Here is a 13138-nt window from a genome sequence, read left to right as displayed (position 1 = left end):
CATATATATATATATAAAAACAGAAGTCTAGTTACAGCAACATTTGTTACTCTGTGATAAAATCTGCAATTTACAAAAATGAAATGACTGGTTTTTGCCTGCCATTAAGGCATTTCAAATTAACACCATGGAACTGATGTCTGTAATAAAGCGCTTCCTCATGTGATCCAGTCACATGACAATGTACATCCCCAAACTCGTTATTCTCTGGAAAGAGAAAGAAGAACGGTTTAGTATGCAGCATCCTTTCCTCTTAGGTTTTTTTTTAGCACCTCAGATATACCACGAAGTGAAATTCGCACAGTAGTCTCAAACCCAAGAGGGAAAGCCAGCAAGCCATGTCCTCGTCCCTCCCCACCCAAGAACACCTTGCTACCGTGTAGTACCTGAGCCCTTCTGGGTTCTGACACTCTAGTATCCATCAGCTCTTTCTCACTCAGTGCCAGTGAAGAGCCTTACCTGTCCGTTTGTTTTCAGAGTCAGCTGCCTGAAGGACACCCACAACCACGGAATGTTACAGTACTATGTAACACATTAATTTTGGAGGCTTAATGTGGCAGCAATGAAAGAAACCCTCATGCTAAGGATGCTTTGAGTTTTTCATTTGAGATAGGTTCATAATACAGAAAAGCCTCTTTCGTCTTGAGGAGTGAGGATGATGGCTGAAGAGTAAATTCTACTGAAAAACTGGTAAATAACCAAGAGGCAAATGCTGGAACAGGTATGTAACTCAAATACTATGTCATCCGTAACAGACTCCAACACAAACCTCTTTGAAAGCACAATCAGCAAACTAGGCAGGCTTGCAGAATGGACAAAATCTGGTCTTCCTGGTAGTGCATGGATTGAACTAAACATGGATTTTAAACCCCTTTTATAAAATTTTAGATTTTATATTACATTTAATAATCTCTTGTTTTATCCTAATACTGCTCCTTAAAACATAGTCTACAGAAAACCTCAGATGACAGGCTACTTATTCCTTCTTAAAGATGTTAAAGTGACACAACTAAGGACAAAATGTCACTTTGCAGAGAATAAAACTACAATTAACCCCAAGTCCCAAGTTCTTCTTCATCCTTAAAAAGTGTGTCCCACAAAGAACTGCGGATCACCAGGGCATAAAATATATGATTTGTTTTCTCCTCTCTGTGTTAAGATATATATGATTTAAGATTTACTGGCTATTTACCTTCTTTGTGCAGGAAACATGCCAGATGCAGATGCCTGAGCAGCCACCTGCTGAGTGGCAACAAGGGCAGCAGAGGTCAATCCTGAGGCAAAGAAAAAAAAGAAAGGCATGTTGATGTATTTCTGGTTCTAATGGATTTTTGAGCTCAGAGAAGTGTTATGAAGCATCTCTAAGGCAAACAGACAAAAAAAACCCCCATGATCAGAAAATGGCAAACTACAGAAATGGCAAATATTTCAGGCAACAGTATTAAGGCAGTCTGCCCAATATAACTGATATACCTTCATAAGGTAAAATGAATTGTCCCTGACAGATATTTTACAAGAAAATACAGCATCCCTACTTACTGTACTCCTTTCCAAGTACTACCCTGCATGACACTAAGTGGTCTGTATGAGTTCCTGAATAGGAAGCTCAGGAGAAATAATAAGTACCAGGGAACAACAAGAATCAAGAGCCACAGCAAATTACAGAAATGACATGCCAGCAGCTACGAACACAATGCTTACATAATAACTTATCATTTTTATAGTTTTCCTACTGAACAGTCATAATGCATCCCAAAAGGCATACAGAATCACTGTATCAAACTGAGAAATGGCTGGGCTTTTACACAGGAAAAATAACTGCTGAGGCATCAAGCAAATGTAGTGAATTAATGCCATTTAGCCACCAATTGTGATAGCATGTATTTTGCTGCATGGGAGGAAATCTCCATTTAATTCAGCTGGAGTCCAGGGTCAGAGAAAAACAGTCAAAGACTGCTGTAAAACCTAGGGAGAACGACTCTTATCTTACTGTACTGCTTTTTCCCTGGCTGCAACTTTATGCACTGCAACTGCCAAAGCACAGTCCTCTTTCAAACGGTCACATTATAACAAGCTCAAACCCTCGTGACTGCAATGCCTTGTACATAAAATATGTTCAGTATAAAAAGCTTTTGTCTTTGCTACACTTCTTCCATGGCTTACACAACCCTAATTATACAGTGAAAAGGATGTTATTTGGTTTGGGGTTTTTGTGCCTTTCAGACAGTTAACGTCAGCTTGCAGCAGGATGGGAACGACAGCCTGCCTGATACATCTTTAATGATGCTCCAATACCCAGTTTTGTAAGTAAAACTTCGTATTTTTCAGGCAGGAAGCTATTCATCTGCCATTAGTCCACGCTGTGAATTTCCAAGCCTTCTCCCTAAATGTAAGGCACTTTTGATTAAACAAGGGGATTTCAGTTCACAATATGTCATGCAGGCACCATTTCTGGTATCAAGGTAACAGCTCCATGTGGCAAGCTAATCCCACTGCTGGAAATCTTCTGCTCACCTTGAAACGGGTCGTATTGTCCGGGTATAAGTGGGTAACCCATTCCAACGTGGGTGTGATGGTGTGTGTGGAGGTGCCGCTGGCTGAAAGGGGAATGACGGTCTCGTTCCCTTTCTGCTTCCCGTTCACGCTCAGCTACTGATTTTTCCACAGGCTAGTAATAGAGAGTGAAGGAAAACAGATGTGAGAATTCTAAAAGGGATGGAAGAACAACAAAATGACACTTGCCACAACCTGGCAACAACCTTTTGAATTCAAATGAGGAAGCTGACTTTTTTCTGAAGAAGTATTCTACTGGATTATTTGCACTCGATTCTAATCTAAAACTGGTGTATATAGCTAATGGAATATTTTCCAAGGCACAGAGATTTTGAGGCAACACACTGCAGCTTGAAGCCACCATGATAACCTCTAGTTTTGGGCTCCCTTAAGCTTGGTTGGCTTGCCAATGTCTGAACAACTAAGCTGAGTTGCTGAAAGCTGATGTAAATGAATGCTCAGCCATCTTTAATGTACTCTGGGGACCAAGCCTGCCTGAATAGCAAGAAAGCGCTTTTAAAAATAGCATCAGAGTCAGTGACTTTTTCACAATTAAAACGAGCACCAACTGATCTAAAGGTAAACTAAAAGTATTTGCTCTAGTGTGGAAACCTTCAGAAATGGAGGCTGGTAATCCACTATTTGGAAGATGTGCCTTCTTAGCAAATAGAGGGAGGGGATATTACCATCTCCTACAGCCCAACTTCTCATTTCATTATCTGTTTCCAAACAGGAGCTTCCTGTTAAACTGCAATTAACTGTGTACCAGGAGGTATCTCTGAATCTGTGTTTCTGTGTGAGTCCATTCATTTAAGGCAGGAAGACTCTGAGCACAGAACTGTGTCACTTCCAGTTTATGCCATGGAAGCATCCTGCCTATAAATTTTTTTTATTTCAAGCAGTACTTTAAAGAAGAATCATCCATTCAGAGCTTGATGCCAGACTGTGTGCTTCTTAAAATCATGTTCCCTACCATTCCCCATATGTACCACTCTTCAGTGACAAGAAATGAAGGCTTACAACAGGTGACTTGCTGCGATACTGGTTGGCATGCTGCTGGAGCAAATCCAGTGCTTTGGACTCAGTGGTTGATTTTGCATTGATGCTTGGGCTGGTATTGACCTTCTCCGCCTCTTCTCTGCCTGACATCTTCCCATAAACTGGATAATGAAATCCTGGAGAGAGATAGGCCCCTGCAGGTAAACAATAAATACCACATCAAGTGACTTTTTTACATTTTGGTTACATCAAGGTGGAAGGAGGGGATGTCAGGACAGAGGATGACATCAAAAGTGGATCACATGACTATCAAATGGCATCTGTGCTCTTCAATTTCTTCACCTAATTTAGCCTGATGAATGGAGGTTATAAAGAGGGTTGAGCTGATAGCCATTCCAGACATTTATGGGTCCTCTTTAAGTGAAAGGAATAGTAACTATAATGGTTCTGACAGTAAGTGCTTAGAATATTTTTATAGGCAATAAACTATCTGTCAGTCTAACAGCAATAGCAGACTGTCAGGGGTTGAGAAAACTGTAGCTGGGAACTGTGACAGTTCATAAAAGAAACATCTTCTATTAAATGAGTTTCATCTACAGAACTTTCCCTAGTGGAGGCACAAGCAAAACAAACGTCACCCATGAAGCTTCTAATTTATCCTAGCTACTAACTGGAATATTAAAATGCAGGCTTTACTGCACTTTGGAGGTGTAAATCTTAACTAGCGTGCAAGGCAAATTTCAGAATACATACCAGGATAGCTGTGCATTAGGACAGGAGAGACTGCACGATAGGCTGGATGGTTGGGATCGTACATCTGCGGATAAGGATAGGCATGCAAGTACTGGATATATGACTGATGCTGACTCATCGGTGAGGAAACTGCTACCCTAGCACCCCGAGAGTCCTTCCAATTTACAGGAGTCTTTCGATCATCGTTTTTTATCTTGGTCTCATCCACTGATTGAGAATCAGAACGTTTGACCTCTTTAGGCTCCTCTTTAATGCTTGCTAATGAGACAGGAAGGTTAGGCAGGGAACTTTCCTTGTTAGGTGTTTTTCTAGGGCTGTCTTCTTTTAACTTTTTCTCACGATCAAGTTCTTCCGATTTTTGCTGATCCAGGTATTTGGGCTGATACACATAATGATGCCATGTTCGTGAATCTGGATCCTAATATGGAGGAGAATAATATATTGCACAGATGAGTTTATAAATATTTTACAGAATTAGGTAGGTGAGCTCTTTACACCAAGTCAGTACTTAGCAGTGACAGAAAGACTTCTTCTCTCTAGTACGGACTATGCAAGAGCTAACTGTGAACACTGTCTCCAGCTGATGCACATTTATGCCAGACGCTACAGAAACAAGACACTTGGACAGTCTGGTTCAAATACTCATTTGAATCAGCCAAAACCTTCACGTGGGGGTGTACCATCCCACTTCCTTTAGGGCTCCCTAATTCTCACACATCTGACCTCACTGTATCTTGAAAGACAGACCATAGAGTGAAGCCTGGGATGTACTGTACACCAGCACATGAAAGCATCAAGCACTGAGGCTTCGGTTCAGAGCACAGAGACAGTTGCACTGCCTCGAATGAAGGCAACGTGACATCCAGGAAGGTCAGCACGAAGCTACTGGATGAAATTCTGGTTGCAATGAAGTCAATGACAAAACTATCACTGACTTCAATGGAGAGAGGATTTCATCCATTGTGTAGGTCTGTAGGGGCTTGAGGTTGGCTGAGGAGAGAAGGGGAACTTAACTGCTTCAGAAAGGTCACCTTGGGTTAAGATAAAGAGCTGAGCTTCAAGACAACTCTTCAAAGAACCAGCTCACCCATCTTTAGTGAATGCCAACTGTCATTTAACAAAAAAAAAAAAAAAACACTTCAAACCATGTTTCAAATCTACTTTAAGTCCTCTCACAATGAAAGCTGCTTATTTTGCCTGAAATTTCTCATTTTTGAACTAAGCAAATTGCTTAGAATTTACACCTAAAAGGGAAACCTAATTCTATTTTATTCATGCATGTAATTTAAAGTAGTCTGTTTGTGTCTTAAGCCCAGGTTCTGACACCATCACCTTGCTAGACTTATTTTTTTTTTTTCCCCCTTTAAAAAGAGCTCAACTGAAAGGTCTATTGGTCTATTCAGACTACTGTATGTCTGGCATGAAAAAAAGAATGGAGCATTTTGTTTGGCTGTGAAGGCAGAAGGACACAGCAGAATCAGGGACAAAAAAATCTCACATGACTTACAGCCAAATCAAAACACTCTTGTTCTATTTCCTGTTTAATCCTCACCTGTTTAAATCTTGTGGTTGGATCTACTCCTGTTTGCTTCATGGAGTCCATAACAGATTTCATCTCCACAGCCTCCTTTATGAGCTGGTGGTTTTCCATTTGTTTGGCTTTGAAACTGTCAGACTGAAGCTGCTGCTGGTGATTGGAAAGGATCTGTGATTTGCTTGCCTCGTCACCTTTGTTAGGGACTGATGACCCTATTTTAGTGTTATTTTTGTTGGACTCTGGAGTTGAAGGGGCCTTTGAAATAGTGGCAGATGGAATATTCTTCTGCTTGTTGTCATCCTTCCCAATCTCCTTCAAGAGAGGATCATTCTTCCTGTCACAGTCCCTCCCAGTTTGTGCCATTTTCTGTTCTGCTAGTCTCTGGTCCTCGTAGTATTTTTCGTACTGCTGCCTGTAAGCAGGGTTAGAGGCCATTAAGGACTTTTGGTCCATATAGAGCCCATAGGCATACTGTCCATAATAAAGTGACTGAGCAAGTGCAGGGTGTCTTTGCGTTATCACCGACTGATGTTGTGGCTGCAAATTAGAGGAAGTGCTTTCACTTTTCTTGGCATCTGATGGTTCTGCCTTGTCCTTCTTTTCAGCCTCTTCCTCGGCCTCTTTTTTGATCTTCAGTCCCTGTGGGGTACTGCTGTTCCCACCTGCTGGGGTACTGACCTGTCCAGAGTGCATGTAACTTGGGGAATAATAAGGGTCATAGCCATGGTAGTAGGGAGAATGGGCCTCTTTCGCCTGAGCTGATTGTGCCACGGTTGAAGAATGTCCTTTTACAACACCTTCCTTATTAGAAATAATGTCTGACGGAGAGCTGGCCTTTGACCTCATGCCCTCTGACCTGCTGTCAGAGCCGCCGTCATCAGCTGCGTCAGAAATATCTGAGTAAGCAGGGCTGTTGGTTTTGGCAGCCGCGCCATCTGCGCCGTTCTGCGTCAGCACGTGCAGAGGTGCCATGGCAGACTGTCCGTTCACCAACGTGCTGCACTCCATCCTGGAGGCACTCCCTATGGAAGGGCTGGGCGCGTTGTCCGTGAACGTGTAAACCTTATCAGCTTCAGCCTTGATACTTGCCATCCTGCTCTCTTGAGACTCTGATAGTCCATTAGCTAGCACTTCATTCTTGTTGAGATGGTCCTTTAAAAAATGTCCAGATAAGTCTTTCCCAGACCCTTTTGAATCCTCCAGCTTTCCCAGCTTCGAGTCCATCTTGGGGCTTCCCGTCTCTTTGCTTTCTTTGTCCTTCAGCTTTCGTTTCTCCTTTTTCTTCTTGTCTTTGAGTGATGTGAGAGCTGGGTTTACAGTGCTTGGCTCTCCCATAATTGTGGGCTTTGGTTGAATAGGTTTTAGCGGAGGGCTCTTTGGTGTAGCCTGAACAATAGTTGTGGTTAGAGAGGGCAGTCCTGGTATTGTCCCTGCAGTGGTGGTTGTAAAGGCTGTAGTAGGTATAGCTATCAGCTGGGGAGGAGTCGGTGCTGGCGCTGGGGCGATGGGCCTGGCTGTTTTCAGTTTGGAAAGGTTTTTATCCACTTTGCAATTGTTTGCCTTCTTACCTTTATCACCCAAACTCTTCTTGTCGATTAACCCTTCAGCCTCCAATTTTGGCATTTCAGTTTGCAAACTGCCATCTGCTACCGAGCCATTATCCAGTGTGGCTGCCATATTAGAAATTACCGGAAGGCTGTTCAGTTCACTGTTCAGACCCTTCTTTTTGCCAGAATTCTTACCAGTTTTGGAACCGATAACTGAGCCAGGGCCGTTGCTGGTCAGTTCCCTTTTTCCTTTGGGTGTCCCCGGGGTAGTGATGGAGGAGGGAGATGTCGGTGCTTTTAGTGGATCAAAGCCTGGCAAATTTGTGCTTGGCTCACTGCATTCAAGTGCCACATTACTCAGTGCTTCCTCACAGTCTGAAATTTTGTCTTCACTGTCAGGCTCAAACTCCAGTTTGTTTTCTGGGTCTAAATGTGCATGAGCCTGATGGTATCGTAGTCCGTTAATGTGCTTGTACTTTTTGTTGCAGTTGGGGTGAGGACAGTCAATCAGCACTGGGGAAGAGCAGCCTTGGTCCAAAAAAGTAGTCTCAGGTTTCCCCTGTGGGGTGGTAGGAGTGCTTCTAGAATTAGTACGAACGCGTTTTCCACATTTATTGTCCTCTGAACTGGAGTTCAATTCTAGCTCCATTGGAGGCTTAGTTTTCCTCTTGTTTGTGGATGAGGGGCTGGCTTTGACTTCATCCATGGCGCAGTTTGGGGGTGTCCTCCGCCCACTGGAGTTCAGGCTGCCCCTCCTCCCCTTCCCATTGGCACCACCTCGATTCTTATTCTGAAGTCCCCTGGACTCCGCAAAACTCGCATCGCTCCCAGGGACAGTTGCAGCTGCAGCAGACCTTGCCCGCTTCCCCCTGCCCCGTCCTCCGCGCATCTCCAGGTCACTCGTTGGTGATTCGCAAAATCTATACAAACAAGAGCAGATTTCATCAGCACGAGCTGTGAACTGAATAAATGACAAAACAACGCCACTTCCCGTAACAGAACCTTCATACATGTTAAAGGAAAGATGTCCTTATGCCAAATGAGAATGTTACATTCTCAGAGGGGAAGTCACCAAAAACCAGACAAAAATGGTAAGAATGAGACCACCTAATTAGAACAATGGAAAGAAAAATTTCCCAGACTTAGAGAAATGCACTTTCAAATTAATTGCCCTCTGGCTGAATCTTATCTATTCCCCTTCCATCTCAAAAACAAAAAACTCAAAATGAAATAAAAATTCCCACCCCACATTTCAGTGTAGAACAGAAATCTTCTCATTTAACTAGTGCATGTTTTCAGTTATAACCAGTTGTTTTTTATTAATCTCTGTACAATCCCTTGACAGAGATTGGGGGTGAAAATACAGCAGAGAAAAAGCAGACTCAGAATGATTGCCTACCTAGGAGGGGCCCAGTCATGCTTTGTGCAGTCCAGCAGTGTTCCCACGTAAGTCTTGTTCCTCCACGTAACGTTTACCACTAGGACACCTGCCCGTGGGAGATAAACAAAGTATTATCACAGTTAGAATGATAACTGGGGTACGCTTTTTGGTTTCCTCCTTTTTTATTTTTTTCCCTTTTTCCCCCCACACAGAGAGAACTTTATTCTCATTTGCTTTCAAATGCTGTGGTCTATATTCTTCCTCTTTTCTGGTTTCAGTGACCTCAAGCTAAAAACCACACGAAAGACACCAAATGACAAAGAACAGGCACGTGCGTGTGCATGCGTACGTGTGTAAGAGAGAGTGTGTGCCTTTATGTGTGTAATCAAGATACAGCTGACAGAAGGAAATCGGTTTTATCATGTCCTGCTGTAAAACAGCAACACTCACCTCTTAATTTTGCTATTATTGCACATAATTGCTTTTGCTTGGCAGCAAGCCAGCATAAACTAAGCACCAGTTACAGTGTTTAAATCAGTAGGTGACTGAGAAGAATCTGCTCTGCTTTGAACAATATGATAATGATGCTTCTATTTATTTGGAATTGCGTATGTCCAAACACACGAACTCGTATACCTATGCATTGCAAGTCTTGTTCAGCAGATAGAAATGGAAATGTGTATTATTCACTTTGCTTTCTCATCTGTGAAAAGCAAGTGACTAGACAAAATCTCCAACCATACAGTAAAGCCAAAAGGAATCGCACAGACACACAGAAAAAGGGATCCTTTAAAAAATGTATTGTAATTTAATTGCCTTTCCACTTACGACTTTTATTAAATGTAAATTCATCTGCACACCTAAAGCAGAGTTCTAATTTTGGTTCATTCGAATTACCCCTGTAAAATGTGTACGTGTTAAGGTTTTCCTAAGGAACAATAAAATAAATGTGGGGGATGCAATTTAAATACTTTTAGGTTCCCCTCAAACACTTCTTCTGCATAATTTATCATGTTTATACACTAACCAGCAAAATGACCCCTTTAATCCATTAACTTCTGCAGATAAACACAAGGTATATTCTTGAACCAGCCACCTCTTCTCTTTAGAATGTTTGCTAAAATAAAAAAAATGTATTTTACTTAGCAAAGAAAGGCACCATGCTCAATATTTCCAGTTTATGAGAGGCGTGAAGACACTGACTTGCAGCTGCGAGCCTTGTGACTTGTGTTTCCTCTACACTTCCCTTGTTCTAGCCACGGCGTTTCTATAATGGACAGAATAATGGCATTGTGCCAGAATGTTTCCAGCCGCTCATTTTGCTTTGTCTTAACAGTGTGATTTCTAATTTTGCATTAAAAGGATCCCTCTCTGCTGCACCAAGGTAAAGTAAACATGCGACCAACCACGTATTTCCTCAGGGGCATTTTCACAGCGGGTAAGCACTTGAAGTGCTGTTAGCGGGGGTACCAGGGAAGGAGGGATTTCCTTGAATATTCTCTGTAGCAGATTTGAAAATTATTCCCCATATGGTTTTAAGTTGCCATTACCATAAGGCGACAAGAATTTCGTATGCTGGGGCGAACTGGTCCAAAGGATGCAAGATAAACGGCTCTTCCAGACAGGGTCACAGCCAGGCTTTGAATACCTAGCAGGATCAGGGTCAAATCGCTGTGCCATATTTTTATGACCTACGCAAACTTGGCAGGCTGGAATAAACCCGGACACGTTTTACCCTCGCCTTCGAAGGAGAGCCATGGCTGCAAGGGGGGCAGGGGTGGCAGTGCTGCTGAGGGCTCTAGCCTTGGCCCCACGGGGTTGCCACGAGCAGGAGGGCAGCCCCAGCCCAGGAGGGCTCTCTGCCAGGGCTCCCCGCCAGGGTGCCAGAGGGGACGGCATGCAGGGGCTCCAGAACAGCAGGTGCTGGGTTGCTCCCCTCGAGCGCGGAAATCGCCCCGCATCTTCAAACCTCCACACGGACTCACACATGTGGGCAAAAAACACAGAGAGCAGGACGCGCCAGCATGTCCACAGGGGAAGGGCTGGTCAGTGGAAATGGCTTCTTGCCACAAGCAGCACCAGGCTATGTTCCCGCCTGCCGCTCGCACGCCAGAAAGACATTAAAAAGGTGTTTCTCTGTTAACCTTGATGCTTTCCTTCCACCTTAATAGCTTGTTGGCTGTGGCTCCATAATGCTCCGAGTGAAAATCACGGTTATTTTCAATTGCTGCGTTATACTACGTCATGCAGCCCATCCCCCTGCAGCAGCACAATTCCTCCCTCCTGTCCAAACCAGTGTTTGTCCATTCTCCTTCTAAATGCACAAAGCAAGGAGAGCTTTCTGACTTCTCATGGAGCATTTTGGGAGAATTAACAGTGCTGTTCATTCTTCCCATGCCAGCTCACCTATATTCCTTTGTTAAAACGTAATTTTTTGGTTTTGTGTTTGGGTTTTCTGCTTGTTTGCTTTCTTTTTAAATCAAGGTGTATTCCTAAATAAGTCTCCACCTTCCTCAATATTTGTAGTCTTGTCTACCTCTATGTACACTTGATTTATTTATTTATTGTTTTATATAACAGACCTAGGGATAGTCCATTACCTATTAATAGAAAAGAGGTCAAAGTAAAAGGCACAGGGTAGGCATAGTAATAAAAACTCCTGAAATCAATACACATTTCAGTAATCCTTAGAAGACATTCAAATGACCTTCCAGTGTAAGAAAGTCAATACTTCAAAAGCAAATACAAGTAAGTTCCTTCCTTAAAGTCAGTTACATTTAGCTTCTCATTAAGTTTGTTAGTCTTAGCAAAGGCCCCTGTATATAAGTAGGGGGAAGATTAATCTCCATGCTGTGTTAGAGTAACTGTGGCAAGGAATAAATTTCCTTTCCCTAATGAATAGCGCTTTACCCAGCCACAGGTAAGATTCCACAGAACTGGCAGTGAAGGTAGCTCATTTAATCTTCTAAGATTATCATAGAAATGGGTCAAGAGAATGTAAGTAATTTGGGAGGTAGGAGAGACCCTTAAGGAAACACGTAACTAGAGGCTTATTAGACCAAAGCACTGGGAAATGAAAAGGGAGATGAGACAGGTAAGTAGTCCGCAGTACTAAATGGACTACTGAAAATAACGGATTTTTCTTGCTACACCCTGTCAGGGTATAGTATTAGAAGCTTCTTTGATCCAAAATACTTGTCCTGGCACAGCATTTAAGCTCAAAACAAGAACCTCTGCTGAGACTTTTCTGCACTGTCTCAGACTCGGCACACAAATAGTACTACAGCGGCCTTCAGTTCACCTGCAAGTATTGCACCTGAGTACACTGGGCACGCAGTCATTGATGTGCCAACCCCTCTCTAAGCTGTTCCAGCCCCACTTTTAAGTGTGTATGTGCTGGGTCATAGCTCTCCACATACTCGCTCCATCTTAGGAAGTAACTTATCACAAAGCGGATCCAACCTCACTGTGTTGAGTCCTAAGAAGTCCCTGTAATGACAATTCCCATTACACTCAACTATACACTTGACTACACATCATGTAACGATCACTTATTTAGTGTTGGTCGAAAGAGAGTAAAGAGGCAAACACAGCCTGAGAAACCTGCAAGCTTCACACTGTCTGAATACAGAGATGTATTTTCACCTTAAAAAAACCCACAGAAGCTAAACTAAAGTGTTCATTACTGAAGAATGGAAGAAAAATTCAGGTGCTCGTAATGCAGTTTATCTGAAGGGTATCAAAGATACCAATCCAGGTATCGAAGATTTCAATTCAGGAAACCTGGCCAAATTTCTAACGCTGTTCTTGTAAAGCTGGATCAAGCAACCGTGAATGTATTTAGACTACATAAAAATAGTTACTCCACCATGTAAGGGTGCCAGTTCAAGAGTTTCACCAATCACCACACACAGTTCACAAGATTTGGATGCAATAGTGAAAAATCTATCCCAAAATGAGAGTGTAAATGTCTTGATTTAATTTGGTTTATCATTTAGTTTGAAAACTATGTAACTATACACAGTTACAGTATATCTGAAACTAGCAATATCTCCGCAGTCTTCTGAGTCAAACAGCCTAAATTACAGCAGCCAAGAATAAGAAAACTAAAATTTCCGAAGTTGCTACCCATACTACCCTTCACCGTTAAGGTGCAGACACAGCAAGTGGTGAACCTGTTAAGCATAGGAATTACAAAATGGCGTCTAACACAAGAAAAAGGGGTTGTCTTATCTGGAAGTTTTACAGTTCACCTACCATGTACCTTTTCTGCCAAAATCTATTTTTAGCCAAGGCGGGATCATACACAAAAGCCTTAACGTGTGGCAAAGGTGAAAGCAGGATGTTACCCAGTGCCCACCACCGCCA

General features: G+C 42.6%; 1 protein-coding gene across 1 annotated transcript in view; it reads right to left on the bottom strand.

The window, feature by feature from the left end:
* Positions 1–1188: 1188 nt before the first annotated feature.
* Positions 1189–13138, bottom strand: part of ZNF608 (zinc finger protein 608) — a gene marked incomplete at its 5' end in the record, with an annotated part of 43038 nt that continues 31088 nt past the window's right edge. Inside the window, 6 exons of the mRNA XM_008947548.1 lie at positions 1189–1274; positions 2515–2668; positions 3574–3746; positions 4306–4723; positions 5858–8309; positions 8789–8876. Coding sequence (XP_008945796.1) covers positions 1189–1274; positions 2515–2668; positions 3574–3746; positions 4306–4723; positions 5858–8309; positions 8789–8876 — 3371 coding nt within the window. The remainder of the gene's footprint in view (positions 1275–2514; positions 2669–3573; positions 3747–4305; positions 4724–5857; positions 8310–8788; positions 8877–13138) is intronic.

This window comes from Merops nubicus, unplaced genomic scaffold (genome assembly GCF_000691845.1).
Source record: "Merops nubicus isolate BGI_N331 unplaced genomic scaffold, ASM69184v1 scaffold3089, whole genome shotgun sequence".
NCBI classification, from domain to species: Eukaryota; Metazoa; Chordata; class Aves; order Coraciiformes; family Meropidae; genus Merops; species Merops nubicus.
Note: the sequence above shows the minus strand (reverse complement) of the source record. Positions and strands in the feature narration are given on the sequence as shown.